This window comes from Pteropus vampyrus, unplaced genomic scaffold (genome assembly GCF_000151845.1).
Source record: "Pteropus vampyrus isolate Shadow unplaced genomic scaffold, Pvam_2.0 Scaffold816, whole genome shotgun sequence".
Taxonomy (NCBI): Eukaryota; Metazoa; Chordata; class Mammalia; order Chiroptera; family Pteropodidae; genus Pteropus; species Pteropus vampyrus.
The window spans coordinates 348,580-376,342 of NW_011889597.1; the positions used below are offsets into that span (position 1 = coordinate 348,580).

The following is a 27,763-nucleotide window of genomic DNA, read 5'->3' on the forward strand; positions in this document are numbered from 1 at the left end:
CCTTCCCCCAGGAAGGGGGCGCGAAGGGGGGGGTCACTGCTGGGGCTCGGGAAGGGGTGCGTCCCTGTTGCCCGCTAGTTGGCCTCCGCCACGGCCCGGAGGGAAGGGCGCCCTGGCTGCTACCGCGCTGTCGCGAGGAGGGCGGGCGGGGGAGGGGCCCCGGCCGGCCGGACCGGCTGGAGAGGCGCCCAGGGGTCCCGGATCTTTCCGCCACTGCTGGGCTTCGGAGTCTGAAGGGGGGGCGGGGGATACAATGGTATCCGAGTAGAGTGCACCCGGCAGGGTGGGGATGCGGGATGGAATGGGGCTGCGGTGAGCCGTACTCCTGAGCTTCGGCAGAGAGTGGCAGAGGGTGGTGTCCCTACATCAAGGCCGGTCCCGCTACTCGGGAAAGGGGCGGGGAGACGGGGAGGGGAAGGCGAGGAGAAAGCGACAGAGCAACGCCGGCGCCTTTAATCAGCACCCGCTGGTTCGGCCCACCGAGTACTGGAGAAATAAATGGACAGGGAGGGGACGGGGCAGGGGCGGGGCATATTATCCGGAAGTACTCTTGCAGTTGCTGAGGCGCCCGGCTCCTCCCCTTTTCCTTGCCTGGAGTTGGGGCTGTTCTGGAGGCTGCTTCTGCTATTGGGCCCCAAGCTGTGGCTCCGCCTCTTTAAGGCGGGGCAAACCAGAGATTCTCACGTGACTTGTACTAACTTGAGTTCATTAAACATAGTGACGGGAGGAGGGTTCCGCGCTTCTTAAAAGGGCGATGATGCCCCTGTGTAGTGGGACCACCTCTTCCTGGGCCTCCTCACCCGTAGCTGTTTTTACCTGGGAGGAAAAGAAAGCTTGTTAGTCTGCTCAACTGTTTGATGGAACTGAGCACGGAATTGGAAAGGTTCACTGTAGGGCAAACAATTTCCCGATGTCCTCATTATTTTACCCCCCATTTCTGACGCTTAAAACTACCAAGCAAAACAGGCATTATTCTCCCTCTAATATTAATAAGGAAACGGAGGCTCAAAGAACTGAAGTAAGTAATCTGCCAGAATCTATTGGTCAGTCAACAAATATTTAACAAAAGCCTTTATGGGCCAGGCATTTTCCTAGGCCCTGGGGATTCCTTGGAGGACATGAACAAAAAAATATTTTTTTAATTAAGTATGTAGGATAATTTCTGTGATAAGAGCTCACACAGAGCTCTGCAAAAAAAGTAACATTTTTTTGAACTGAGACCTGCATGTTTGGGAGGAGTCAGGCAAGTGACACTTGGGGGAACAATGTTTTAGTTAGGAGGAAAAACAAATGCAAAAGCAATAGATTAGGCATGTTCCAGAGCAGAAAGAACGCTGTGTGAGAAAGAAGACAGGTAGGAGCCAGAACACACAAGGTCTTTCTTGTAGGTCATAGTAAGGAGTTGGCACTTGAAGCTGGTTGTGAGAAACTTTCATATTTGGGATGTATTTTGGAAGTGGAGCCAACAGGACTAGATACAGTTTAGATATAGAGTGGAGAGGAATCAATACATAATAATAATAGGAGTGAGAATGGGATCAAGATGTACTTGTCACTGTATATAGTATATCCTTCTGAACTTTAAAAACCTTCTTAGTATATATATATGAAACATATGTGAGATACACACACACACATTTCCCCCAAAATGTTTTAAAATGATTCCTAGAATTCCTAGTACTTGGGTCTCAACAAGAGGCTGAATGGTGGTGCCATTTACTGAGAAGGAGAGAATTGAAGAGGGTTAGGTTTGGGTGGGGAGATTTTCAGTAGTTCTGAATTAGCTCAGATATCCCAGTGGAAATGTCAAGGAGGCAATTGTATATACAAGACTCAGGGGAAAGGTTTGTGCTAGAGATTGTGGATTTCAGAGTCATCGGTGATTACATTCTAAATGGTAGAACTGAAATTCAAATCCAGTTCACTATGACCCATGGGGTGTTGATCCTTCCATAAAACCAGAACCTCCATCTCCTTATTCCCGATATGGGGGCTAAAGTGGGCCCTTTAAGGATAGAGCCTGTGTTTTTAGTGTTTTACATCACCTCACATACTGACAAATGAAAAATGAATGCATGCATGCATGTATAAGTGAACAAACAAGGAGAAAATGGTTTTTTCAAGCCCTAATTCTCAATCTATACTCTAAAGATGATACAAAGAAACAAAGTCTAGCTTGGAATAGTCCTTCTGTGGACTGCTCACCAACGATCTCCAGTATAATAAATCTTAAGAATTCCTCTCATTTCTCACCTTTCTAGACTATTCGCCTTGATGTGTAAGACATAATACTTTTCTGGTTTTCTTCTTATCTTTCTAACCACAGTCTTCTCTAATTTCTATCTCATAAATGTTGGCGGTCCTCAGAATCCTACTTGCCATTCTCTTCTCTTACTAATCTACACCGCCCTCTGGGGCATCTCATTTAATCCTAAGGCTTTATTACTGTCTATATACTGATAACTCCTCAGTCAGTATCTCCAGCCCAGATCCTCACCCTCCTGGTTTCAGATCCACTCAGATGCACCCAGAATTCAATGTATTGGAAATTAACACTTCATCCTCTTCACATTCCACCCTGTTTCTCCTCCACCGTGTTCCCCATCCCAGACAGTAGACATGTCAGCCACTTAGTCACCAAACCAAGGATCAGAGAGGCAACCTTGATATCTCCCTTTCACCTCCCTTATCCATTCAACCAATCTTCAGGTCCTATAGATCCTGCTCTTAAGTATCTCTCTGATCATTTACTTCTATACCAGTTGCTCACTTAACATATTCACTTGGAGGTATAACAAACATCCCAAACTCAACATTTTCAAAACTATACTAATTTCTCCTCCCCCTAAACAAGTCATCTGCTTCTCAGTGAACATCCCATAGCCAACTTTTCAGTAAATCTTGACCGCTTCTTCATTTCTTTTTTTTTTTTTTTTTCTTTTTTTAGGCTTGGTTGACCTCACAGATTGCAAGGACTTTGTCAGTTTACAATCCTTTATTTTTTTATTTTTTATGCCTACAGCACCTGGTATTCCTAGGTGGTCTCCTATCCAAGTACTAACCAGGCCCAACTCTGCTTAGCTTCCGAGATCAGACGGGATTGGGCTTGTTCAGGGTAGCATGGCTGTAGACTATGACCACTTCTTAATGACTCTATTACTTCATTATAATCTCTAGCCTGGACTATTTCAGTAGGTCCTAACTAGTTTCTCTTCTTCTGCCCTTACCTCCTGGAGTCAATTCTTAATAGAGAAACCAGAGTAATCTTTAAAAGTATAAATCAGATTATGTCAATCCTCTGCCGACAATCTCCCATGACTTCCCACTTCAACCAAAACAAAAATAAAAAAATTGTGACTGCCTGCAAGATCCTTCACAAACTGGCCTCTATATAAGTAATTCCCTATCATTCCTCTTCTCTCGTTTCTGTTCCAGCCACACTGGCTTCCCTGTTATTCAAATACACCTGGTATGTCACCCCTACCCCACCACCCCAGGATCTTTGCAGTTGTTCCACTTGGCCTGGATCATTCTCCTCACTGCCCTCTCCCCGCACCGCCTCATTCCTATTGCATACTTCTTCCTGTCATTCAGATCTTTTGTTCAAATGTCACCTATGGAGTGAGGCCTTCTCTAACCTCGGCATTTAAAAATGCACCCCTCCCCCAGCCCTCCCTATTTCTCCTCCTCTGCCTTATTTTACTTCCATCACACATATCTCCATGTATTATGTATTCAACTTTAAATATCTCCCATCACTAAAATATAAGATCTATGAAAGGAGAGATTTTCTTTATGCTGTATTCTCAGCGCCTAGAATGGGACCTAGCACACAGCGGATACTCAACAAATATTTGTTGTCTCAATGAATGAATCCTTTTTTTTTCTCTCACTTCTACTCTAATCTAGACTTGATTGGTCACCTTGCCTCTAATCTCGCTCTTTCAAAACGATCTCCATCCAGCAGGCAGGGGGATGGTTCTAATAGGAAAACTTGATGCCTTAAACTATATACTCTACAGACAATTTGACTCTATAGTTCCCCAAAACTTTTTTTTCTTTGGGGCTTTTGCTCTTGTTCTGCCTGCTAGAGAACTTTTGAAAGTAAAACCCCCTTTCTTTTGCCCCATTCATCCTTAAGCATCCTTCAGGCTTTGACTTAGATGTTACTTCTTTCAGGAAGCCTTTTTAAAATCTCCCCAGACTTGGTTGGGTACCTTTTCTGTGCTCTACTAGCATAGCCCTTTAATAAAGGGTTAACACTAATTGAGCAATTACTATGTACTGGGCATCTCATGTGCATTATCTCATATAATCCTTGCAAAAACTCTGTGAAGCAAGTATCCAATTGTAGATGAAGAAACTGAGGTACAAATTAGTTAGCCTGTCTTATTTACACTGGTAATATTTGGTGAGGCAGGTTACTCCCTTTTTTATGGCTATTCTTTGCAATTATTCCCTGTCTTCTCATCGCACTACGAGCTCCTTAAGGCCAGGACTGTGTCTAGCCTCCCAGCATATAGCAATGTGCCTGTCACAGGTTTGCTGAAAGAACAAGTGAATGAACATATTTTCTAGTTCTTACTGTTCCCACAGTGGTATTATAGAGGCTCCACAATGCACAGGTGGCCTTTCTCTATCTTCTAAATTTTGCGACCTAGAAGGCCCATTCTTCTTCTTTTCAGGGCTCTAGGTAGGTACTGAGATGGTGTGCTGGCTGGCAGTGGGTGAAGTTGGAAAAACAGAGGAACAGGGGTGCTGCCCTTAGTTCTCTGGCTCCAGTAAGGCCACTACTCTTATCACAACCCTATCAAGGTCTCCCTTGACCCTCAAGTTAATCAAGAGAGCTATGCTCACACAAACTACGGACACCTACAGGCAATCATTTTGTTCCTTCTCCTATCCTTCCCTTAACTCTCTCCCAAAGTATTCCAGGCACTATGGAGAAGAGGAGGGACTGGGTCAGTCCCACCGAGCCCCCGTGGAAGGGGCCTGGAAATGGCTGCCCCTCCCAGACCACACCCTGACCTACTCTGCAATCTTGGTGCTCATCTCCTGCCCAGAAGATCACTCCCCTCACCCCACCCTGGCCTTCCCACCTGCTTCCCCTCTGCAGCCTGCAGCTGCCTCAGTGCCTGGCAGGCTGGGTTGAGTCACTTCCAGCAAGTGTTCTCATCAGGTCAGTTTGGCAAATCTCTCAGGCTTCCCAGCCCCTGGCCTTGGAGCCTGTGGGCCCCCTTCCCCAGGGCCCCTGACTCCTCCAGAAGGGGCAGAGTAGACACCTAGAGGAATATACAGGTCTTTTGGAGGAGACATTAAAGATCACGTGGCAGATTTCTCCTTTCCCTAACTCGTGGAACACAGTCTCTGCTCTAGGCCCAGAGAGTCTCTCTCTTTCCAGAAACAACCCCTGCCTAGTACTGTTTCCTGGAACCACCTAAGGACAAGATCTTGCTATTCTGCACTCTTTGGAGCAAGAACTTCACCCTGACCCCAGACCCTTCTAGGCTAGTCAGATGAAGAGGATTAGATAAGCACCTCCACCCACAGTCTCCAAGGAGAAAGGGGAAGGGGTGTGGCTTAGGCCACCCTGGAGTTGTTAGCTCAGCTCCAAACCCTCCCAGCTCCCTTGTTCTGACTGCCAGAGGGACTGAGGGCCCCAGTCCTGCCCCACTGCTCTAGAGGCCAGCCACAGTTCAGTAGGAGGTCAGGGAGGAGGAATGCTGACCTCCTCTTGGGTAAGGTCCCCAGATACAGCTGGTTCTCACGGAAGACATGGAGGGGAAAATATAATCCTTACAGAGCTGATACCCTCTTCTCTTCTCTTCCTGTGATGCTCCCAGGACCTCTGCCACCAGCCCCAGCAGAACTCCCTGGGTGCTACAGCTCTGCCCCAAGGACTAGGAGAAAAGGCCCCACTACTCCCCAGGTCAGAAAACCAGGTCTAGCAGGAAGGGAAAGAATGCATGAGGACCCAGAGCAGTCCTGCAGGTTTCAGGAACCCTGTCTGGGTGCAGCCCCCTCCTGCCTGCCTCTAAGGCCCCAGGCTGTTGCCATCTACCCCATGCGCACTGAGCTCTGGAGACAGGAGCTGGGCAATCTAGGAATGGAAGATCTACCCACCTCCCTACCCAGCCCAGGCCTGGAGGAGTTGATAGGAAGAGTGGGCTGACCTCTGTGTCATTCAGCGGGTGTGCGGGTTCTGAGGCTGTAACTCCATCCTGCCCCTAGGCTCTGGATTAAGAGGTTGAATCTAGATGCCTGGTGAGGGGAGTGTCTGTCTCTTGGCCCAAGCTGGAAAGGGTGCTCAAGGACTCCAAACAAGGTGAGAAAGGCCCACCTTTCCAGGGGAAAGGGTTTGGGGAGTGAAATGGCAGAGAGGGTCTTTACCCACCCATTCATCTCCCCAGACTGTGTTCCATGCTCTTACCCCCTAACCCCAGAGGAATTCAAGACCAGTGAAAGAAGGCCTGTCTCTGCGGTCACTTCTGTATGACTGAAGAGTCATCAGCTGCATGATCCTGTTCCTTGGCACCCCCTCCACTCCCAACAACAGTCACTTGGGTCTTTCTCCATCCCAGCTTCTTCTAAGTGGCCGAGTCCAACCCTCCCCCTCTGCCAGGGCCCCAGGCTTTCTGCTCCCCTACTCCAGGCAGCCAGAAAGGAGTACAAGACCCAGCACTTCTGCAAATATGTTTAATGCATTTAGATTACACAGAGGAAGAGGGGACAAAAGGGAAACGACATCTAAGTGAGTCACCCAAAAATTCTTACGAAAGTTCCAGCTGGCTACAGCCCCCAGGAACCGAGTCGCCATTGACATTAGAAACTAATACAAAATTTTACAAAAGTCGCTCATTGCAGCATTCAGGTACTTGTCCAAAAGGAGGGCTCTCTCTACAGGGCTCCTGACTTATAACAGGGACCTAGGTACCTTGAAGCCAGAGACACAAGAAAACCAGATAAAAAAATATAGTCAAGGGATTTCTTTACTGGTCTGCCCCATAGGGGCACTCACCTTTAGATTTTTTCACTGCTCTCAGCTCAATCTCAAAACCCAGTCCCATGACCCTGTGTTTTATTTTCTAAAATACTCTAGCCCTTTTAGACTCTCCCCAAGACTTCCCAGTCTCTGCCCTGGAGCCTGGCCTTTGGAAGAGGAGGAGAAAGGCAGGAAGAGGCACCAGCTCCCTGACCAGACCTGAGACCTAGCATGAGCCTGTCCACCCCCTCCAAATGGCAGTTGGGTCTGCATTCCTCCCTCTTGCAGCCCACACTGGACCTGAGGAGCCATAGGAGTCTGCCTTATGTAGCAGGCAAACAGCATGGGAGAGGCCCTTCCCCACAGAAGCTCCAGCACGAGGGATCTGGCGGGAGCGGGTCACACCAGGCGAGCCTCAAGGAAGCCTGTGGAAGAGGCGGATTAGGGAGGGAAGCTTCTCATCTCCCCACTTACTATGAGGTCAGGGCTCCCGAAGGGCTGTAGGGAGGGAAAAGTGGGGGTACATTTAGTGAACACCGCCATGTGCCAGGTGGTGTTCTGGGCATAGTACACGATCAGCCTTGCTTGATCCCCAGTGAGAGTCCCCTTTTGCCAGCCATAAGTTCAATGGAAAGCGCCTCCAAGAAAAAACACTGGGAAGGTGCCATTGTTCTAGGGAAAGGAGGTCTGGTCAGATACAGCGGGTGCCCTGCCATTGCGCCAGAGCCAATGCACTGTAGCAGAAGGAGGTGGAGGCCTGGCCCCAGCCGGAACTTGGTGGTTCCTGCCATGGGTGGGGCAGGAAGGGGCCACAGGCTTCATGGGCTCATCATCTCAGAGCTCACCTGCTTCTCTCCTGCCCCCCAAACTGATAACTGATAAAGCTTAGGCCAGAAAATATCCCCCTCCCTGCCACCAAACCAGGCAGGCAGAAACAGGGCCCCAGAAAGACACAATTGGTAGAGAGGCAGGTCAGGGTGGCAAGGAAAGGAAGCAAGCTGATGGCACCTATCTAGCCATGAAACATTGGAAGACAAGAGTTTTAAAGGCAGGGATGCTGTGGTAGGCAAAGGCCAGGAAACATCTTTTTAAAGGGTTTCAGAGAAGGCACAGCTGCTGCTAACATCAGGTCCAGAGGGTTCCGCCTTGGCTGGTGGGGTCCTGGAGTTTGTCTCTCCCAATACTCCAGGCTGATGCACCTTGAAGCTCTGAGTTTGATGGGGTTAACTGGGTAGCCCTGAGGGTTTGTGCAGAGAAGGTGCCAGGCCCTAGCGGTCCCTCGGAAGTCCAACTCCTGTTCCCTAGACAGCCCAGTCACTTCCTGGCCTCTGGAGGCAGCTCTTTGACTGGATCTCTCATCAGAGGGGTCCTGCACCCATGGGCCTCATGTGGCACTTCTGGTGGTGCTCATGTGTGTGGTGGTGTAGACAGAAGCAGAGCATGGTCCTCTGTGGATTCTGACAGACAAAAAGATTTTGCTTTGGACAGGCCTAAAGAGTATGATCTTGAAACAGCAGTCCCTAGAGTCAAGGGTAAAGGGACACGAAAGGGGCTTGTTGATTCTTGCGTAGAAGTGAGAGGTAACCCAAGAGGAACCCCAAAACCATGGGCCAAAGAGAGGTTGGCTTCTGGGAGGAAGACCATGAAAACTAAAGATTGGAGCAAGGGACCAAGGGCCATGGGAGACCCAGATACAGGAAAGGAGACAGGACAACAAGATAAAAAATGGATGGATACAGGGAGGCTAGGAAGGTGGTAGAGTGCGGTGTTTGCAAAATCAAAGTGAAAGACATGTTGAGAGGTTAATTTTTCAGCGTCCTGTAGCCTGGAGGCTGGGAGGCACAGGGGATGAGGAAATGGGACAGGAGTGGTCAAAGTGCTGGAGACCCAAGTCCTGAGTGGCAGGTGGGGATGGTCTGTGAGGTGCTGGGCCTCACCCTCTCCCAGGCAGGCCTGATGGGGTGGAAGTCTGAAATACGAGGCTAGGGCCGCCAAGACTCCAAGACTTTGATGGTCCTTAAACTTGGTGGGGCCAGTCCACTTGAGAACCAGTAGCACCCCTTCCTGGCCCCAGCTAAAGTGAACTCAAGGTTGCATGGGGGAGTGTCTCAGCTTTGCCCCTGGCCCCGGCTCCACCAGGCCCAACCGGGAAGAAAGGCTTCTCTGTGAAGCCGGCTCCTCCTGGCCCTGGGCTGGCAGGAGAATACCAGCACAGCCCCAGGGCCCTGTATGACAGAATGAGAAAGTTCATCTAGGAATAAAGTTGTGTTTAAAAAAAAAAAAAAACATTATATACACAGCTCTGGACATCTCTGAAGAACAATAAAATACTATTGGTTTCTACAAAGTAAAATAAGGAGGAAGAAAACCAAACACGATCAGAGGGATTGTTCCGTGGCGAGGGGAGCTTGACTACTAAAACCAAAGGCTTCCCGGAGCAGAGCTGGGCAGTGCACCCACACGGCCACTCCACCTCCCTCCTGCTGGGCTGTGTGGCAGTGGGTAGGTGAGAAGGAGGCCTGTCTCCATTCAGAGGCACATCAAAGGTCCAGAGTCACTTCTCAAACCAGAACTTGTGGCAGCAGCAGGATAGGAAGGCTTGCATTTATTTGCCCACTCAGTACCCAGTGGGATCAGGGGTTGGTCACATGATCTTGGCACTGCAGGTGAGGTGGGGGCCTGCTGCTTGTACACAGCATCCCACTTGGCTGCACAGTCATCCTCACACTTGTCCTTTTATTAGTGGGACTAAGTCTTATGCAGTTGCTACATCGGAAGTCACCGAGGAGCAGCTGGGCTCTCCCTTGGCCCCTGCAGGGCCCAGCTCAGGCTAGTGCAGTGGACTGTCGAACACCATGTCAGGTAGGATGGAGACTTTCAGCTTCTTTTCTGGCCAGCTGTACTCTTTGGGAAGTTTGAACTGTGGAGGAAGCAAGCACAAAGCCAGAGTGTACATGGTTAGCAGAACCCACTGCCTTCTTCCCAGATTGCCTAGAGAGCAGCCAGGACCGTCACCCAGGCCTGTCTTGGGGTGTTAGGAGCAAGACAGGGCACTGGTTGCCTGGCTTCAATATCAAATGCTAGACCCAGGTGGGTGGCTGGGGTCAAGATGCTGGAGTTCAGTCACCCCTTCTTCCCCCTCGCCTGGCCAGGCCAATAATTAACTGGGGTTGGCGGGAGGCATGTTTTCTAACTCTTTCTTGACTGTGCTGACCTCCCCCCCAGCCCACTTCCTTGGTTCTGCCTCTGGCCACAAGCATGTAAGGAATCTGCTCCCTGAAGCCCTGGGGCTGGGGGATGGGGGGCAGGGGAGGGTGCAGATGCTACAGGGAAGTGGCTTGAGGTCTGGAACTCTGCAGTCCTGTCCCTGCCATGGCTTCTCTTTCAGAGGCTGGAGTGGAAGGACTCTCTGGAGGGTCCAAGAGAAGAAGGCCTCGGTGGGAGCAGAGGAGCAAACCCTCTATCCTGTTCCCCCTTGTTCATTCTCATCTGCTTCCCAGGGTTACCAGCCTGAGAGTGGTCTCAGTGGTGGCCAACCCTGGCAATCACTGATTTGCTTATAGCTTTGTTTCTAGAGCTCTGGTGAGGGTCGGAGGAAGAGGCTGACGTATCTCATTCCTTCTGTATTTTATGACCCTGCATGTGGTCAGGCACACAGCTGGTGCTCAATAGATGCTCGCTGACTTAAAAACAGGGTCTGCCTTTAATGACTCCCACTGTCCCAGGGCTAGGTGAGAAGCCAGGCCAGGCTCCACAGGAAGGAAGAGCAGGTCCTCAGCCTGCCTAGAACTGGGGTTGGACGTGAACAGGCCTGACACTTCCTGGCTGGCTCCCTTTCCCTCCCTCCGATGGGGGACTGTCCAAGCCAGGACTAAAGTGGAGAGTGGGGCAGGGTGTGGGGACAGCCTCTGGACAGGAAAGAAAAAAAAGTCATTTTTAGTGACCTACTTTCCTAAGCTTCTCCTGGCTTCTGTCCCTCTTGCCTGGACTACCCCCCTCCCACCTCCTCAACACCCAAGCTCAAAGCAGCAGTCTGGCGCAGTGCCATCTCAGTGCTACATGGCCTCTCCGGAAGCTCTTCTGGGCAGCTGGCTTTGGTCTGACTGAATGGGAGCTGGGCCTCAGGGACCAGTGACTTGTGGGGGTTGACTGGCTGGCACAGACTGGGTGCTTGGTGACTTCTGAATGTATAAACGAGTTAATTTATCAAGCTGTATCCCAGAGGATAGAGAAGACACTATCCTATTAGGGGTGACTTCAAGCTCTGAGAAGTTCCTGGCCACCTGGAGACCTGGACAGGACAGTCCCACCTGTGTACTCTCCTCCACCCCGTGGACGACGGAGGCCACAGTATACTGGCTGACGAGGCCCTGGGAGTCCTGGCAGCTGGGAGCTCCAGCCCTGGCTGAAAACTAGCTCCTGCCTGGCCTCTCTCTGGCTTGAAAGCCTGGCCCCTGGGAGGTGAAGGAGCTCTCCCTCAAACACACTTCCCGGCAGAAAAGGCAAGGGAAGGGCCTGTCTTTGCCACAGGCAGGGGAGGGCCCAGAAGAGCTCTCCAGAGGCTGGAGGCCAGGCCAGCTTGCTAATGTTCCACTAACCTATGGAGCATCAAGGCCAGGAAGGCTCAGATCCCGCTGGAGTGCTGCTTAGTAGGAGGCCGAGGGAGGGGAAGGGACTTTCCAGGATGAGGTAAATCCCCACAAATGAGGATGCTGGGAACAGGAAAGAAAAGCAAAGGGGATTATGGGCTCCACTCCTGTACCTCAGAGGAGTAGCCAAGGCAAGCCCCCACCTGGCCTGCCAGCTCCTCAGGCTCTGGGCTAGGGTTGGAAGAAGCGAAACAAGAAGAATGAGCTTATGGCTGCAGAAGGGAGGGAGAAGAGTGGCTCCTGGGTGGCCTGGGCAAGAGCAGGAGTCCCTTGCTGCCCACCAGAACTCCCCAGTGGAATGTTCTCTGGCAGCAGGCATGGGCTTTCTGTTCAGAAACTGCCAGGGAACTGCAGGGGCTGGGGAGAACTCATACTAGCCTGAAGGCCCTGGCTGCCTCTTCAATGAGGTTCTCAGGAGCCGGCAATTCAGTTTGCTGGGTGTCCTTACTAGGGCTGGGGTATTGGAAAGACAGAGAAATAAAGCTGTTTAACATCTCCAGAGTTTCCTTTCCAGCCTATCCCCATACCCGAGAGAAAAGAAGGGAAGGAGAAGGGGAGGAGGAAGGAAGGAGGGAGAGAGAGAGAGAGAGAGAGAGAGAGAGAGAGGGCGGGGTGGGGAGGGACAGAGAGAGAGACAGAGAGGCACACACACATTTTCTCTTTCCTGGAGACTAGAACCTGCTGTCAGAGAGAATCAAACAGGCTTACTTCCTCTGGAGAAGTCAAATCTTCTAAGTCCTCCAACATTTTCTCTACAAACTCTTCAGTCAACAGAATCTGGGAAACAAAACAGAAACAAAACAGGCTTTTATTTTATATTTTCGATATATGATCTTTTTGCCAATTGCCAAACTATGGACCTTTCTTCTGGTCATGGAGGAAATATGAGCCCATGGTGATCTGTTCTAAGGACAGAGAGAGGTGCTTGAGGCCTATCTTGTCACCTGCCCCCACCACCTGTGTGCAATCTGAGGGACTAGGGTAGAGAAGGAAGAACATCAGAGGACAATGGGGAAGCAAGGTGGGGACATCTGGAGGGAAAGCAGTGCTGACCCCAGAACGGATATGGAAATGGGTGGGAAAATACCCTTTTTGGCATTTTGGGCCTCCTGCATGTTGCGGTGCAGAAGAAGAGAAACAAAAGTCAAGGGACAGAGAAGAGCGATTGCCAACATCCTTCTTGCCCAACCATGTCACGTGCTCCCTGCCCCCCAACCAATAGGACAAAAAGAATGTTTGTTTTTGGAATACCAGCCTTGTATGGAATCTGGAAATGCCCCAGAAGGTACATCCAAGAATGTGAGTCGGGGAATTTGGAAATTGTACCAACCTCTCTCATTTTACAAATGAGAAAGGGACTCTCGACTCCCATTTCCATCTGCAGAATTCTCTCAGTCTAGAAGCTCCTAAACCTCTGTCCTTCTGGCCCCATTCAGCCACTGAGTTCTTCGAAACTTCCTTTGAGAAACCTCTTCTACAGGTCACCTCCCAGCTATCCCACTTTGCTGCTCTAGTCTGACGCCTTGTCATTTTGTATGTTGATGTCCAGGGCAGTCTGGCCCCACTATTTGGCTGGCACAACCACCATCCTTACCCTCAAAGTAGTTTTGACAGCCCATGGGAATGTCCAAGGCACTCAGGCCTTCCTCAGCCTGATGGGTCCCTTTCCCAGCCAGCTTCTCTCCTCATGCAGTCTCTGTAGAGCCAGACCAAGCTCACCTCAGGGCTGCACCACACCGGCCCAGGCTGAGGCTGTCTTTTCCCAAGTTGAGCCCTTCCCTGGCCCCTCTCCTCCCTGTGCTGGTATATGGGGCCTCCTGGCCTCTGTACCAGATCCTTCTACATCCCAGGCTGTGGCCCTACCTACCTCTGCCTTGCCTCCTCCAGCAGACTTTGAATGCACTGGGCAGGACACAGAGAAAGAAAGACAATGGGTGAAAATGAAGGTGAGGAGCTTCTCTGAGGGAAACCCCCTCAGAGGATGGGGATTGGAGATCAAGAACTCGAGAAAATACTCATCAGGTTTCTCCTGGGAGTTGTTCATTCTGATAAAAACATAAGTTTCAACATTTAGAACATAGTCAGCTTGTGAGATGAAGTGAAATGGCAGAGGAACCTCACAGGATGGAGGGCTCCAAAGGAAGGAAACTGATGGGGCGGAGGTGGGAGCAAGAAATAAAACCACCCCAGGTGACCGGACCAGCTACTACACCAGGCACCTTGCTAACTGCTTGTAATCTTCTCTTCTCAGTCTCTTTACAGATGAGGAAACTGAGGCACAGATAGGTTACATAATTTGCCCAACATCACATAGCTGTGAGCAGCTGAGATAAGACCACATCCCAGTCATGTCTGGACTCCAAAGTTAGTGCCTGAAGTACTGCTTCCAAGCCCCACACATTTACTCATTCTTCCACTCATCTGCCCAGCAAGCAATTCGATTCCACAGCATTCCCTGGAGGCCTCTGTTAGGCCCAGCCCTGGGTAGAGCCCCAGAGACAACAGGCATGAAGGTAGCCCACAGCTGAACATGCCCCCTTTCTTGGTTGACAAGGAATCAAAGAACATCTCCTTCCCGGGCTGCAAGCCCCCAGTCAGGAACAAAACAGCTCTGACCACTGGCCCACATCTCCTCACCAAAGTTTCTGTTTGAGGAGTTCAGGTCCCAAGTGAGGACAGACAAGGTTCAGACAAAGTCATCCAAGGAAATGCCTGCCCACGGTGCCCCTCCCATCCGGTTCGTCCTCCAAGTTCCCCACAGTGGGGCTGGCTGACTCCCCTCACAGACTATGGTGACTTGTCCCCAGTCACACTGTGATCCTCCCACAGTCTGAGCCCTTGTGCCTCCTCCTCTTATCCCAGGGGTTTTCCCCCACAAAAGTCCAGAGTTCCTCTACCAGTTATCACCAGTCTGCTTGAGTAGTACAAAAGTCACATTCATATTTCTGTCATTTCCGGGGCTTGTTGCCATCTCTGCAAATGCTAACACAAACACAAGCATACCTAAAACCCAATTATATTGCAATGGCTCCAGTCCGGGCTGATTTCTAACCCACAGATAATTTGGAGGGAGAGACTTTCTGCCAGAGCGGTAAATAGGTCTGGGACTGTAACTAGTGCTGGGGTGAGATGAGTGGAGAGCTTGCAGGGACTATGGCCACCCAGTGAGACTCGAAAGAGCTGTTTTTAAACAATCGGAAAGGTAACCCCACCAATGCTGAGTTCAGTCCTAAACCAGTTCCTCTGACAAAGGTATAGATAGAACTGGTGGTAGAGAGAGGGTGGGTTATGGAGGCTTTTAGTGGAACAGCTACCAAGGGTATAGTGTACCATCTGTGTGAGGACTCATTTTGTACTCAGCTCAGGGAGGGGATGGCAGGACCAAAAAAAAAGGACAAACCCTAGTTGCTAGTCAATTTTCACTTTTGGTGATTTGCTGGTTCCTGCTGAAAACTCCACATTATTTTAAAGGACCCAAACAGGGGAAAATTATACATGAAATCTGCATGGTATTAAGGGTGACATTCCCTGTAAAAAACCACGACAGACTGTCATAGCTCCAGGCACCTAATTTAATTTCCTTTGGGAGTTAAACCTTAGACACTTAGGTTCAACAAACAGGCCCTGTTTTGTATATTTCAGACCTGGAGCTGAGAATGTTAACAGATCTTATCAACAGGACACTGGAGATAGACAGCTATGATGGAGCAGCTCCTGGACGTTCTCACGAGCAACAGACTCGCTGTTGTGATATAACTGTGGGAAAATCCTGTGCAATTCTGGGGCTTGGGGTTCTTGAAGCTCATTGAGTCCCCACAGAGCTGTCTGGCTCTGCCACCAATAACCAAAGGAATGTTTATGACAATGACAGTAGTAATGATAACACTACCAATAGCAGGGGCAGTGTTTCCTCCATGTGCCAGGCACTGGGCTCGTTGCCTGACCTGTATCATTTCACTTAATCCTTATGACGGTCCTGTAAGAGAGGAAACATCATCTCCATTTTGTAGATAAGTAGGTGTCAAGAGGAGACAAGTCTCCTGGACTTTAGAACAGTGATCTGACATCACGGTAGTAGAGGATGCTCTTTTTCTGTTTGGGGAAGGTATGTCAATTCTAGAAGCCTTGTGTATTCTGTGCTGACTACTCTCTCTACTCTGATGGGGAGATTAAGATGACTCTGGCTTTGACCAATAGCCTAGAAAACCAGCAATCCCAACACCAACCAGCCACATATCTCCTGACCACTTGCTCAGCTCAATGGGGCTGGAACCCTGAGGGTCATAGACTTATAGCCACTGGAAAACCAGGTTGGCCAATTGGAAAGGAAGGCAAACCATGCCCAAAGTTGGCTTCTAAATGGGGACAGCAGGGCAAATTTTCAGGCCTGCTCGGTGAGTGCATACACAAGGCAACAGGTGCTTTAGCCCAGAAAATAGCAGTAGAAATAATAATAGCATTCAATGATGTCTGTCCAAGAGCTGGTCATAAAATGCTTATGTTTGTGTAAAAACAGCCCTCAGAGGGAGGAAACTCTCTAGTGAGAGGGGAAAGCCCCTCAGCCAAACTCTCCTGGGAAGCTTTTGAAAATATGGAGATGCAGGCCCCATCTAGACCTTCTGAATCAGAATGTGGGGGCGAGGTCAAGGCATCTTCATTTTTAAAAGGTACCCCAGGAGATCATGGTGGGCGGAGTGCTAGGAAATACTCCAACTCACAGGGGAAGAGGGTATGGGCACAGGCTTAACCAATAGGGGTGTTGGTGGCTGCAGCTCTACCACCATCTAATTGGCTGAGCTGGGAGGGCAGCTGTGGCTCCTCAACTCTCACCCTTACCCCACCTTTGGCTAGGGAGGGGGCTTGGAATCTAGTCTAGCAGCGTATGCCAAGGTGCTCACACCAGGCGCCTTAGAACAGCCTGGCTGGTTGGTGATGACGGAGGATTGTCAACAACTGCCCAATTCCCCAGCCTCCAGCAAGTTCCATAAGGAACTCAAAAAGTGATCTTTCGTCAGTGCCTGTCCTGGGCAGGCCCAGCTCTGCTGCAGGCAGAAGCCCGGATGCTGCAGATTTGATTCAAATGTCTGTGGTCAGTGATATTTCTGAGTCTGCATACAGTGCTGACAATGCCCACTCCTTCCCCTTGGAATGACAATCCACACTTTGGGGCTTTGTTTGTCCTTTATGTTGACACGTTGTTCTTGCTTCCCAACAAGTTTGGCTTTCTTTTTTCCTCCCTTTCCTTCTCTGAGGGAAGGAAATGTGTTGTTTACAGGGTAGGGCTTGCCAAGGAGCTGCTCTGGCACCCACAATGGCAGTGGAGGAGGCAGGGATGAGGAAGCAGTCCAGTCTGCATCCTCCTCACCCCAACGGGCCCGACACAAATCAGAAAATAGCCTGGAGACCCTCCAGGCTTGAGGGCAGGTGTGTGTGTGGCAGGTAGAGCTGCAGTGGTGGCACAGCAAGGCCTCACTCATTTCCTGTTCTTGGTGGGTGGTGAGAAGTCAGTTTTGGTGGCCAGGAGCAGGCTCAGACTTCTCTTGCTCTGGCTGTTGCTGGTGAGGGCACAGCCAGCCATCCCAGTCCTCTTCTGAGAGGGAGGGTGTTGTACTGCTCCAGGCACAGCGCTGAGTTTTAAACCCTAGTGAGTGTACCCCTGGACAATGAGGTCCCCAGGGTATACCTCTGGACAATGTGGTCCCCATGACAGCCTAGGCAAAGTCCTCCAGGGAGAACATGTTGTGGCCGGGTTCACCAGTGGAAGGAAAAAACAGCAGAGACATTGAAGAGGAGCTGCCCAGGGCCAGGGCCAGGGCTTGCCAAGTGTCTTCCACATAATGTCCAAGTAGGCAGATGGGGACAGGAGAGGGCAGGGGCTTGTCCAAAGGACACTGGTGAGTCAGTCACTGGGCTAGGAGAAGAGCCCAGCAGTGAGTCTCCAAACCTGGCCTGAAGCAGCAGAGCCCACTTGGAACAGCTGCTGGGCATCTTCTCCCAAGCCTGGGCCTCCCATCAGGGCTGGTAGCGAATGACTGAGAATGGGGCGCCAGCTGGGTGAGCTGTCAGACACCACACAGCTGAGAAAGCATTGCAGGGCTTTAAAAAAATATTCTCATATTTGGTGATGTGACCCCCATGTGACCTCTGAGGCCAACTTCAACCCCTTCAGTTCAATCCTGGCTGAAGACAGATGAACGACTCAGCTCTGGGCCAGGCTTCTGCTCAGAGGACTAACAGCCTGGTGATGACAGACTCAAGGGAGAGAGGCTTGTTAAAGCCACTGGGATGAGGAATGCTAGGGGAAGGTGTACAGGAGAGAATGCTGGCAGCCCTCCCCCAGCTGAAGACCCTTTTGCAAAGCTCTGGAGTTTGCTGATATGCTTTCCCATCTCAGTGAGGAAGAAAACAGCAGATGGTAAGGCAGATGGAGTCAAGGTGTCGACCTCTGGAACCTAAGAGCCTCTGGAGCTGGAGCAGGATTCCTGCCTCTCCAGCTCCTCCAGGAAGCAGGGAGTGTCCACTGTGCTCACCCGGAGGTTGCAGATGGCCCCGTCTTCCTGTGTGCTGGGGCCTTGACTTTCCTGATGCTGGAGAAACAGGGGAGGGGAGAATCATGGAGGGCAGGTGCAGGCCCAGGAGCAGGTGGGTGTAGAGGCCTGTCTGGGGCCACTTACGAACTCCAGACAGGGCTCAGAGTCCCTCAGCTTCTGCCTTTTTCTCTCAGCCTCCCCTTTGTCACTCTCCCCCGATGTAGGGTGTCTTTGCCATGCCTTTTCCCCAAGAGATAACAGGCCTGGGCTGGTAGCCAGAACAAGGTGCCAAGGCTGGGAATGAGGGCTTCCAAGGCTGTTGAAGTCTGATGCAAGAAAGTCATCCTGGCCCCTCCCGATTCAGCTGGGACCAACAGGGAGGTTCAAGCAGCAGACAAAGAAAACAGAAGTCTGAGTCTCTTTAAGTCCTGGGTCTGCTGCATTTGCTCGCTTCTGGCTCCTCTGCCCCCAACAGGCCTAGGCACACAGGGCCCAAGGATGTACGCTCGATCCTAGGAGCATGAGCAAGAGAGTGAGGGGGTGAGGGCAGGCCTCTGTGTTAGGGTCTCCCCTCAGAGGGGAATGGGGCCCTTCTTGGCCCAGTGTAGTGGGCCCTCACTGGTGATGAGCCTAACCCCAGGCCTCTAGGAGGTCCTGCAGACTTCCAGGGAGACAGCCAGCTCCAGAGGGAGACCTAGAGGCACACGAGTAATTAAAGGCCCAGGGTCCCACAAGCTACAGAGCTGCCTGTGACCAAAGCGGCAAGACCCTAAAGGGAACGCAGGCTGGCGGTCAGATGCAGAAAACGCTGACTGCTTTGAGGGTGGGGAGGAAGGCGGCTGTGGGTGATGCCTCCACAGCTGAGGACCCGCTGGGGGCAGGGTGAAGGGTTTCCCAGGACTTCTTGGAAAGGGCCTGAGAAACCCCTTGGTGAGTGAGGGTATGTGCTTGGGGAGTGGGGCCCCAGCCAGCCTTCCTGGGAGCTCCCCTGTGAGCTGGCCCCTGTGGTGGACCACACTAATGAGCCCATAACACAGGCCTTTGATTAAGCAGCTCCCAGCACAGCAACTTTATTGAAACATGCCGAGGCCAGCGGCTGGTTCCCACCGCTCCCGGTTCCCCAGGCAACAGTGCATGGGAGGGGACCACGTGCATGAGAGTCGGCAGTGCCTGAGTGCTCAAGCTCACTGAGGGGCTGCTGGGGAGGCGAAGAGGAGTAGCGCTGGAGTGGAATGCCAGCAGTCAGGAGTAAAGGGCTTGGGAATTGGGGTTGGGTCCAGAACTGTGGGGGGACTGAGGGGCGACGTGACATCTGCTGAGTCCTCTGGGGTCCAAGATCCCCAGGCTGCTGAGAATTGGAGATGCTGACCCAGCCCCCTCCTCAGGGAAGGAAGATGTCCCAAGCGGGAGGTGGGATTCTGAAAACAGGTTCAGAGTTGACTGTGTAAAATATAACTAGGGGGAATTTCTTCTTGAGTTTGGGGAGACTCCAGACCCCACTTTGCCAAGAAAATGTGCCTGAACCTTCAATACACACAAATGTTATCTGAGGACAGCATTCTGTCATCTACTGGGAATGATGACCTGTGAACTCTCAGGGGCTGGGATCTCCTGCATGGTTCCCACCTTCCCTCTCCTTACCAGCTCTGCTTAGGCAAGAGGCCAGCCCCCTTCCTACTGTCCAGAGGCAGCCTGGCAGCCTGGGACAGTGCTGGGGTGGGAGGCCCTTTCCACTTGAGCTGGGCTAATTTCAAATGTTACACTTCAGAGCTTTTGCTACAGTAACTACCAACACCACATAGACAGAAATCTAATGTTACCAAGAGGGACTTTTAAAATGTATTTATAACTTTATGGTTCAAAGTAATTTTGTTATGAAACAATGTAATAACAACAGTGGAAAAAGGCAGGATAATTTATGGTACACAATATCCCTAAAGTACCAGCTTCCATTTCTACCTCAGCTGAGTCTGGGGAATGTGGTTGGTGTCCTTTGTTTGCTGTTTGTTTTAATTGAAGGTTAGTATTTGTGGGGGAGGGGGCGGGGCCTAAAGAAGAAATTCAGCTACAAGACCATACACACACAGGCGGAGAGAAAGCCTGCCTACATTAATAGTATATATGCTTCAGACGACCCCCCCAGACCAGGTTACACCCACACAACTCTCCCTCTACTGTACTCTCCCCACCTCCTAGCCCTACACCACAAAGAAGGCAGGTCACCTTTAGGATTAGGGTCAGGTTTCCTTTCTTGATATTTCTGAGAGAGGTAAGGTAGAGTGTCTCTCCTCTCGCACCTCTAACAAACAACAAAAAATGATGTTGTTCCTCTAATACATCAGGGAGTGTGCTGGACCAGGCCGAGTACCTGTGAGACTTGAAAGAGGGTGGGGGCTGGAAGGAGGCCCATGGCTCCCAGGCCCCAGCACTCTGCTTGGCAGTGCTCTGAAGCTGTGCTCCATTCAGAAAAGCAAAGGAGGAACAACGTGTTCTGGACAAGTCAGCAGCTTCTGTGTAGAGAAGCTGGGTTTCCATCAGGAGGAATAGGACAGCCATTAGATGAGGGGTGGGAAGAGGCTCTGCCTGCTGAGACCTGCTAATCCCAGGTCCAGGTCTAGGTCCACATGCCCGCCTTCTAGGAATTCTGGTGGGATTTCCATATATGTACTCAAGAGTGGCTTCCATACTTCCTTCCATCCTGTTTCACCCTCGGTTCCCTACACCTTGGTTTACCCAGGGTGCAGAACATGTCATATCTTGCAAACCTGGATTTCTCTGGCAAAGAGAACTACCAATGGCCAGGGCCTGGAGAGTTATTATTCATGTCTCAAGTGATAGGAGAGAGGCCAAAAAGTGCTCCTGGAGCTGATGGGATAAACAGCAGCAGCCACACTCCACAAGGCTTCTCATAACTAGCCCTCAGGAAGGGAGCTGCCAAGAACCGCCAAGGGAGGAGAGGGAGGGGGCGGGTGCAGGAAGAGCCCATGGAAAGGAGGTGGGGAGAAGAAAAAGAGTCTTCTCACTTGTAACCAGGGTCCATGAGCTGCGTAAGGGTGCTCCTCAGTGGCAAAGGCGCCTTCCACTCCAGTGGAGACGAATGTGATGGCCATGTCACCTGTGATACTTTTATATGTAAAGTGCCGTCCATGCAGGAGCCTGCCCCTGGGGGTGGGAACATGGAGACAGTGAGCAGCAGGCCTGGCCAAGGCTCAGGGACTGTGGGGGCTATGCTCCCTGGGAAAGGGTGCCTGGCAAATGCCTTCCTGACTGCCCGCCTGTCCACTAACAGGAGACTCTAACCAAACATGTTCATTTCAACACCTTCTAAGAGAAACGTCTCACAAGTCCTCTCCTAGCATTCTTGCAAAGCACTCATAGCTAGCAGGGACACTACGTCAGCGTTCAAAGGGTCCACTTCTTTTATATCCCGGAAACTAAGGCCAGAGAGGGCAGTTTGCAATGTGCCCAAGGTCATGCCCAGAGCTAAGAGAGAGGTCATAACCCCTTTGTTTGGAGGACAGGAATGAAGTAGCTCCTAATTTCTCACACTCCTGGATGATGGTGGAGTGCCTTCGCCTGAGTTCAGGGATGAATCTTCCACCTGCTCCTGGGCCTGCCCACAAAATTTCAATGACTAGCCCCAAGGCCACAAGCACATCTTAAAAAAAAAAAAAAAAAAAAAGCTGAAGCCAAGTGGGGTTACTTTGAGGGAGCCGCAAGAAGTTAGTGTTAATTTCCAGTCTGGAAATACATCTGGGGGAAGGGCAGGCAGGGGCAACTGGCTGGGCAGCTGCCGGTCAGCAAAGGAAGCAGACGTGCTTTTCGCTTTCTCAAGCTGCCCCAGGTTAACGCTTCTGCTAGTCTACAGGCCCCGAAACTGGCTCAGAGAGGGGCCTGGGGAGAGAACGGCTTGGGTCCTGGCGGGGGGCCCTGCCAGCCGCCATTCATCCTGACCACTAGCTCTGCTGCCCAGGGTGGCTGGGCCAAGGCTGGTCACCATCCAAGCTCCTTCCCCAGGCTCCAGGGACAGTGTGGAGGGTCCAAACCAGTGCAACCCTCTTCCTTCCTTGTCACTGTCGTCTGAGTTTCGAGTTATTCTTGTTGCCTCCCCTGCAATAAAAGTGAGGGTGGAACCCCTGAGGGCTGTGGAGGAAGCCAGCTGCAACAGATTCAGCCCAGTGTAGCATCCCCAAGCAGAGAGCTGAATTCTGGCCACAGGGCTGGGTTTCTGGCACTGAGGACAGTAGCAGAAGAAACACAGCTGGGCTTCCTGGTCCCTCAAGGAGTCTGCTAGGCTGGCCACTGGGTCTGAAGAACTGAGTGTTTTGCATGGGAACAGCAGCAAGCAGGAAAAAACAGAGCCCAACCCACCAGAGCCCCTGCCCTACCACCTCTGACTCTGGCAGGGCCATCTGAGTCTCCTCAGCTCACTGAACCTTCTTAAGGGAGCAGGGTTGAGGGATACTTCTCTAGGTAAAGGAGAGTTCTTCAGCCCTCTGGGGGCTACTGGCTGGCTCAGAGTCCACAGGCTCCCCCGTAGGCCCACATGGAGCTTCCTGACTAGTCCTCCTCCCTCCCTGGGCTCCAGACTCCACTTAGGTGTTCGGGAGATGGTAAGTACAGGCATGGTGGCTTCTTGAGGCCAAGATGGGTGCTGTAGGGCTCACCTTAGGCAGAGAGGAATGAGGGCTCCTGACTCCTGGTTGAACTTCAGATGTACACTCTCAAGTTGCCGCGTGCGGATCAACTCGTGGGGAATAATGGCCGTGGAGCTGTCGCTTTCCAGGCTGTCTTTGCGGCTCCTGTGAAGCAAGCACAGGAACAGGTTTAGCACAAGGTGAAGACTGCAGAAAGGAGGAAGGAAGGAGGAAGATCACAGTCACTCAGGTTTGGGTCCTAAACAATGACAATGAAGGTGACCGATGATAGCAATAGCCACTATCCACCAAGAACTTGCCAAGCAACTTCATAACGCCTCCATGAGGTGGGCATTATTATATCATTTACAGATAAGAAACTGGTTCTAAAGCTGGCATCTATGGTCAACACTTTATAAACATTATGTCACAGTGACTTGTTCTCCTGTATGATAGAAGCATGCGCTTCTGGGAGTCCTTCTTCCCCTGCTCGAGAGCCTCAGATCTCGAGTTCTCCACAGCTGGGGTCCATGTCGCCTACCAGGAGACATGGCTCCAAGTGCTTTTTTCCAGATGACCCTAAAAAGGCTGTGACATCAGAGCAGGCTCTTGAGTTTGCATATTCATTCTTCATCTACCCAGGAAATGATATAGCCTTCAGTGACGGAGTGGAAACCAGGCTCTCAGGAGTTAGACCAGCAGGCTTAGCTGGGCAGCAGAACTGGGCCACCACCCTGCTGGGCTTCGAGGCCCTAGGAGCCCTGTTCCAGTGTCTTCCTCACTGTTGCTTCACACTCCCTCCTGTCCTGCTTCCCACCAATAGCTCGTCCCACAGCTGGGCCATGGGGTCCCTTTGCGATCTAAATTTTGCTCTTTCAAATTCAGCTGCCCCCATTGACAACCTCTCAAATCTGCCTCAGCCCGAAATGAGGGTTACCCACTGATCCCATTCAAAAGGCCGGATCCTGGTTCAGGCTGTGAATCTCAGAACAATTCCCCAGTGTCCATCAAAACACTGGGTAAGAAGCTCTAATTATTTATCATTCAAGCAGCCAAAGCCACCCAGGATGTCTGGGCCTGACAGGCGGACAGACAGTGAGGAGCAGGCCCAAACTCCTCACACACTGGGGGGCTGAGCGCTGGGGCCTGTGGCCAATGAGGCATCCTGAGAAGCAGAGGACTTCCCCAGTGGATGTGCAGTCAGCAGGCAAGAGGATGGAGGGTGACACTGGATAGCACAGGGCTCACTGAGGCAGTGGTTTATAAAAGTCCCCGAGGTAATGGAGACTGTTCCCACCAGCTGGGTGGATCCACCCCCAGATGTATGTGACTGCTCTTTCACAAAGCATTCCCTTCCACTGGTTTCCCAAAGCCAATTCCAAAACTGCCCTTTGGTCTAGCTTCTCCTTTGACAAACCCTTTCACAAGACCTGAGGAGGAGAAAAATGCTCTGGTCAAGAGGGACACAAAATTTCAGCACTGGAAAGAAACACTGAGGCTGTTTACTCTTTTTCCTTTACAAAAGAGAGCCAGTAATGCGTCTAAGGCCGCGGAGCTGGTCTGTGGCAGGCCAGCGTGGGAGCCTTGGGCCTTTGACCAGCGCTTTTACTTACACCCTGCTGCTAGGCCTCCTGCCTCCCTTCCCAGGAAAGGACACCAGCACCACCTTTCAGAGGGTGCCCTCAAGGCCCAGACAGGAGCAGAACTCCTGAAAGACAGCACTCCTCCTTTGGTGAGCCCCTGTTCTGCTCCAGGGCAAGGAGTCCATAGAGTCACTCCCTGAGTCCTCACAGTGAACACTCCAGGTAGATTCTACGGTTCACCCTTCTTTTACAGATGGGAAAAATGAGGCTCAGAGAGGCGCGGTGACAAGCCTAAGGTCACAAAGTGAGTTTAAGTGGAAGAGCCAGGATGTGACTCTTACAATAACTTCCCTGTGCCATCGCTGACCACGGTCCATGCAGATATATGACCATGCTCCCACCACCACGCTCCCGAAAGGGGAAAGGGGTCGAGGCCTGGCTGCCAGGCAGGGCCTCTGAGCCTGCGGGGCCTGCTAGAGGGAGCATCCACGCCTCTCTGGCACAGGCAAAAATGCTGATGAATAGCAACTGGGGGAGGAGGGGTGGGGCTGGGAGAGAAGAATCAACAGCACACAGGACTAGAGACATCTCAAGCTGGAGGGAAAAATAAATTGTTGAAAGTCAGCTAAAGTCACCTTGGTAACTGCTACAACACACTCACCCAGAACCAAGGACATCAAACCCAACTGCAAACAGCTTTAAAGAAATGGAAAAGAACTTAATCATCTGAAGAATTAATGTGACAAGTGCCCACATTTACACCTCCCACCAAGCTTCAATCATTTGAAAATGTACTTTAATCTTTCAAGAGAAAAAAAAATTGCAAAACGCTAGATCTGCAGTCCTGGAGCTTGGGTATTTCCGGCATGCTGCTTCAGTGGAAATGCGGCTGCTCCACACACACGCAAGAGCTCAGCTTTTTGCTGATTTGTTTTTTCTGGACGTCGATGCAGAAGCATGAATTATTTGTGTGGGCTGGGTGAAGTATTAAATCTGCAGCCGACACAGGTTTGCAATGTTTTGCATGGTTGTTAGCTTAATCTTAGTCATAAAAAAATAAGTAGTATGCTCGCCAGCATGGCCTAATTTTCAGCTGGGCTGTTTTCTCCCTGAGTTCCCAGTGGAGGAAAAGGTAGAGCTTTCAGGGGTTGGAAGGGAGAAGGTTCCCAGGAAGTATGATCCACACCCAATGGGACCGCTGGAGATATGGGGCCAGAAGATGAAGGATGAACTACTGCCCCAGGAAGCAGAGTACCTAACAGCACTAGTTCAGGCAGATGACTTAAACTCTCCCTAAGCTTCGGTATCCTCTTGATGGAAATAAATTACAATACCCTTTCGTTATAAGATTGAATGAGGTGACCCAAACAAAGCATCTAACAGTGCCTGCGATGTAACAGGTGCTCAGACTATAGCTGGAATGCATTAACAATGTTAGCCGGCTGCATCTAAAAGTCTATGTGCTCCTCCTGCTGCAAGAATGTTGACAGCTTAATATAGACTGTTTGCCTTTACCCTGAGCCCATAATCCAACTGCCTCTGGCCAAGTCGGTTCCCTCTTCTGAGCAAAGGTTCTTGTCCTAAACTTGGAAAGGGGACTTTTGATATGGGGCTTGAAAGGGCTCCTGACTCCCTGAGAAGACACTGTAGGTCCTGGTCAACCACTGGTACTCTGGGAAGGCCTGACCCACTACAGATCAACGAAAACTCTTGAGGCCTTTGTTCTGCTGAGGGAGGCATAGGCAGGGCCACCTTCCTTCTAGAGAGCACAATCAGCCTTCCCACAATTTTCATCTCAACTACTTTTTCAAGTTGCCCAGAATAGTTTAATTCTCCCTCCATGACAGCCTTTTAAATCCCTGAAACCACTCTCATAGCCTGTCAACAGTATGTGTGGCCCCAACTTTCAATTATATTTTTAAGACAAGGTTCTGGAATCTTCCATCCATCCACATCACTCTCCTGCGGATTCATTCTAGCTTGTAAAGCCAGAGTGTCATGTCTAGAAGTGAAGGTTCATATGTGGAAATACAGTATGTGGCCTAATTAGTGCAGATCACAGAGGGACTATGAGCTTCCTTGTTTGGGATATTTTATTTCTATTAAAACTGTCATCAAAAATGTCCATTCCTTGTAACCTCATTGTACTATCAAATCATACTGCACTTCCCCTGTCAACGAACTCTCCCTCAGGCTTTCTCCCATGGTCTGTGTTTAGACCTCCTTGCCCCCATCTTCTAGGTCCTGTGGATTATCTGGATCTAAGAGGAGAACTCTGCATTATCTGGCTAGTGTTTTAAGCAGTCTGGAGATTTCTGAAACCTGACTCTGGCATATATCTTATTGGCATTCCCTCCTGATTTTATATTACTGACAAAACTGATAAACTTCCATCAACGTTCTCATCCCAAGCTTTGATTAAATAGTGAACAGGACAGGGCCAGGCAGACAAGCTGAAAGACTGACATCATTACTCTCCAATCAATTATAAATCAACCCAACCTATCCTATCACCAAGCCCTTCACTCTCCCAGATGCTCAGTGGACATTTTTCTGTCTTGCCAACGATACCAGAAGACATTCCCAAAATGTCTCAGTACACCGCACCTATATACAGTACTTCCTTCGTCTACCTGGTAGAAATAGGTAAGTTATTCCTAAAAAGGCAGTGAGGATGGTCTGGCAGATCTGGCTCTTAATGAATACATGCTGATTCTCAGGGCTCACTGTTTCCCTTAAAAAGTGTTCACAGCCTACTTGCTGAATAATCTAGTCTAGAATATTCCCTGAGAGTTGACACCAAGCTCACTTATCTAGAGCATCAAAGATACTTTTTGCATCCTGAAATTTCTGAGTCTGCCAATTCCAGTCTCTCATATTCCTTCAAAGATTTAAAGATTTCTGACATCAGCCTCACAAATCTTATCTGTCAATTTGCTTGGGATTCTGGGACACAATACCTGTGGACCAGGAGATCTAAAATCATGGCTTCGATCCTCTTATCAATGCCTGTGTGACCCTTCCTGGTCTGATAACCATTCTTTTTGAGATGGAAACATAATAGAACTAAAGTAAATTTTACTTTATTTCTGCCACTGATTAACCTTATTCTGTCCACACAGTGGAGCCCAGGTTTTCTTCTTCTTGTTCCAAACAGAAGAACAAAAAAATAAAGTCCTTCTTGCTGGTCATAGTACTTTTTTGCAAGACTGAGTTCTTGAGTTGCAGCTTTTCTTGACCCTGGTTCCTTAAAGTCTGTGCTGGTGTAACATATTTCTCCTTTCAGCTTTTTTCCAAATTCTTCAAAAAATTTGAATTATGTAAAGAATTCTCTACATATCTATACTGGTCCCTGGAGGTATTACACCTCTTTTTAATCTTT

General features: G+C 50.4%; 1 protein-coding gene and 1 pseudogene across 7 annotated transcripts in view; both read right to left on the reverse strand.

Annotated features, from left to right (window-relative positions):
• Nucleotides 1-3,013: 3,013 nt before the first annotated feature.
• LOC111734134 lies at nucleotides 3,014-3,132 on the reverse strand (annotated as a pseudogene).
• A 3,550-nt stretch (nucleotides 3,133-6,682) lies between these two features.
• Nucleotides 6,683-27,763, reverse strand: part of SUFU (SUFU negative regulator of hedgehog signaling) — a 95,005-nt gene continuing 73,924 nt past the window's right edge. For 2 of the 7 annotated variants that reach the window (XM_011385824.2, XM_011385823.2), the window contains exons 9-12: nucleotides 22,829-22,963; nucleotides 21,185-21,323; nucleotides 12,340-12,408; nucleotides 6,683-9,902 (exon numbers count right to left, since the gene is read on the reverse strand). In XM_011385824.2, coding sequence (XP_011384126.1) covers nucleotides 9,813-9,902; nucleotides 12,340-12,408; nucleotides 21,185-21,323; nucleotides 22,829-22,963 — 433 coding nt within the window. In that variant the 3' untranslated portion in view covers nucleotides 6,683-9,812. The other 5 variants (XM_011385825.2, XR_897413.2, XM_023526303.1 and 2 more) reach the window with 5 other exon arrangements.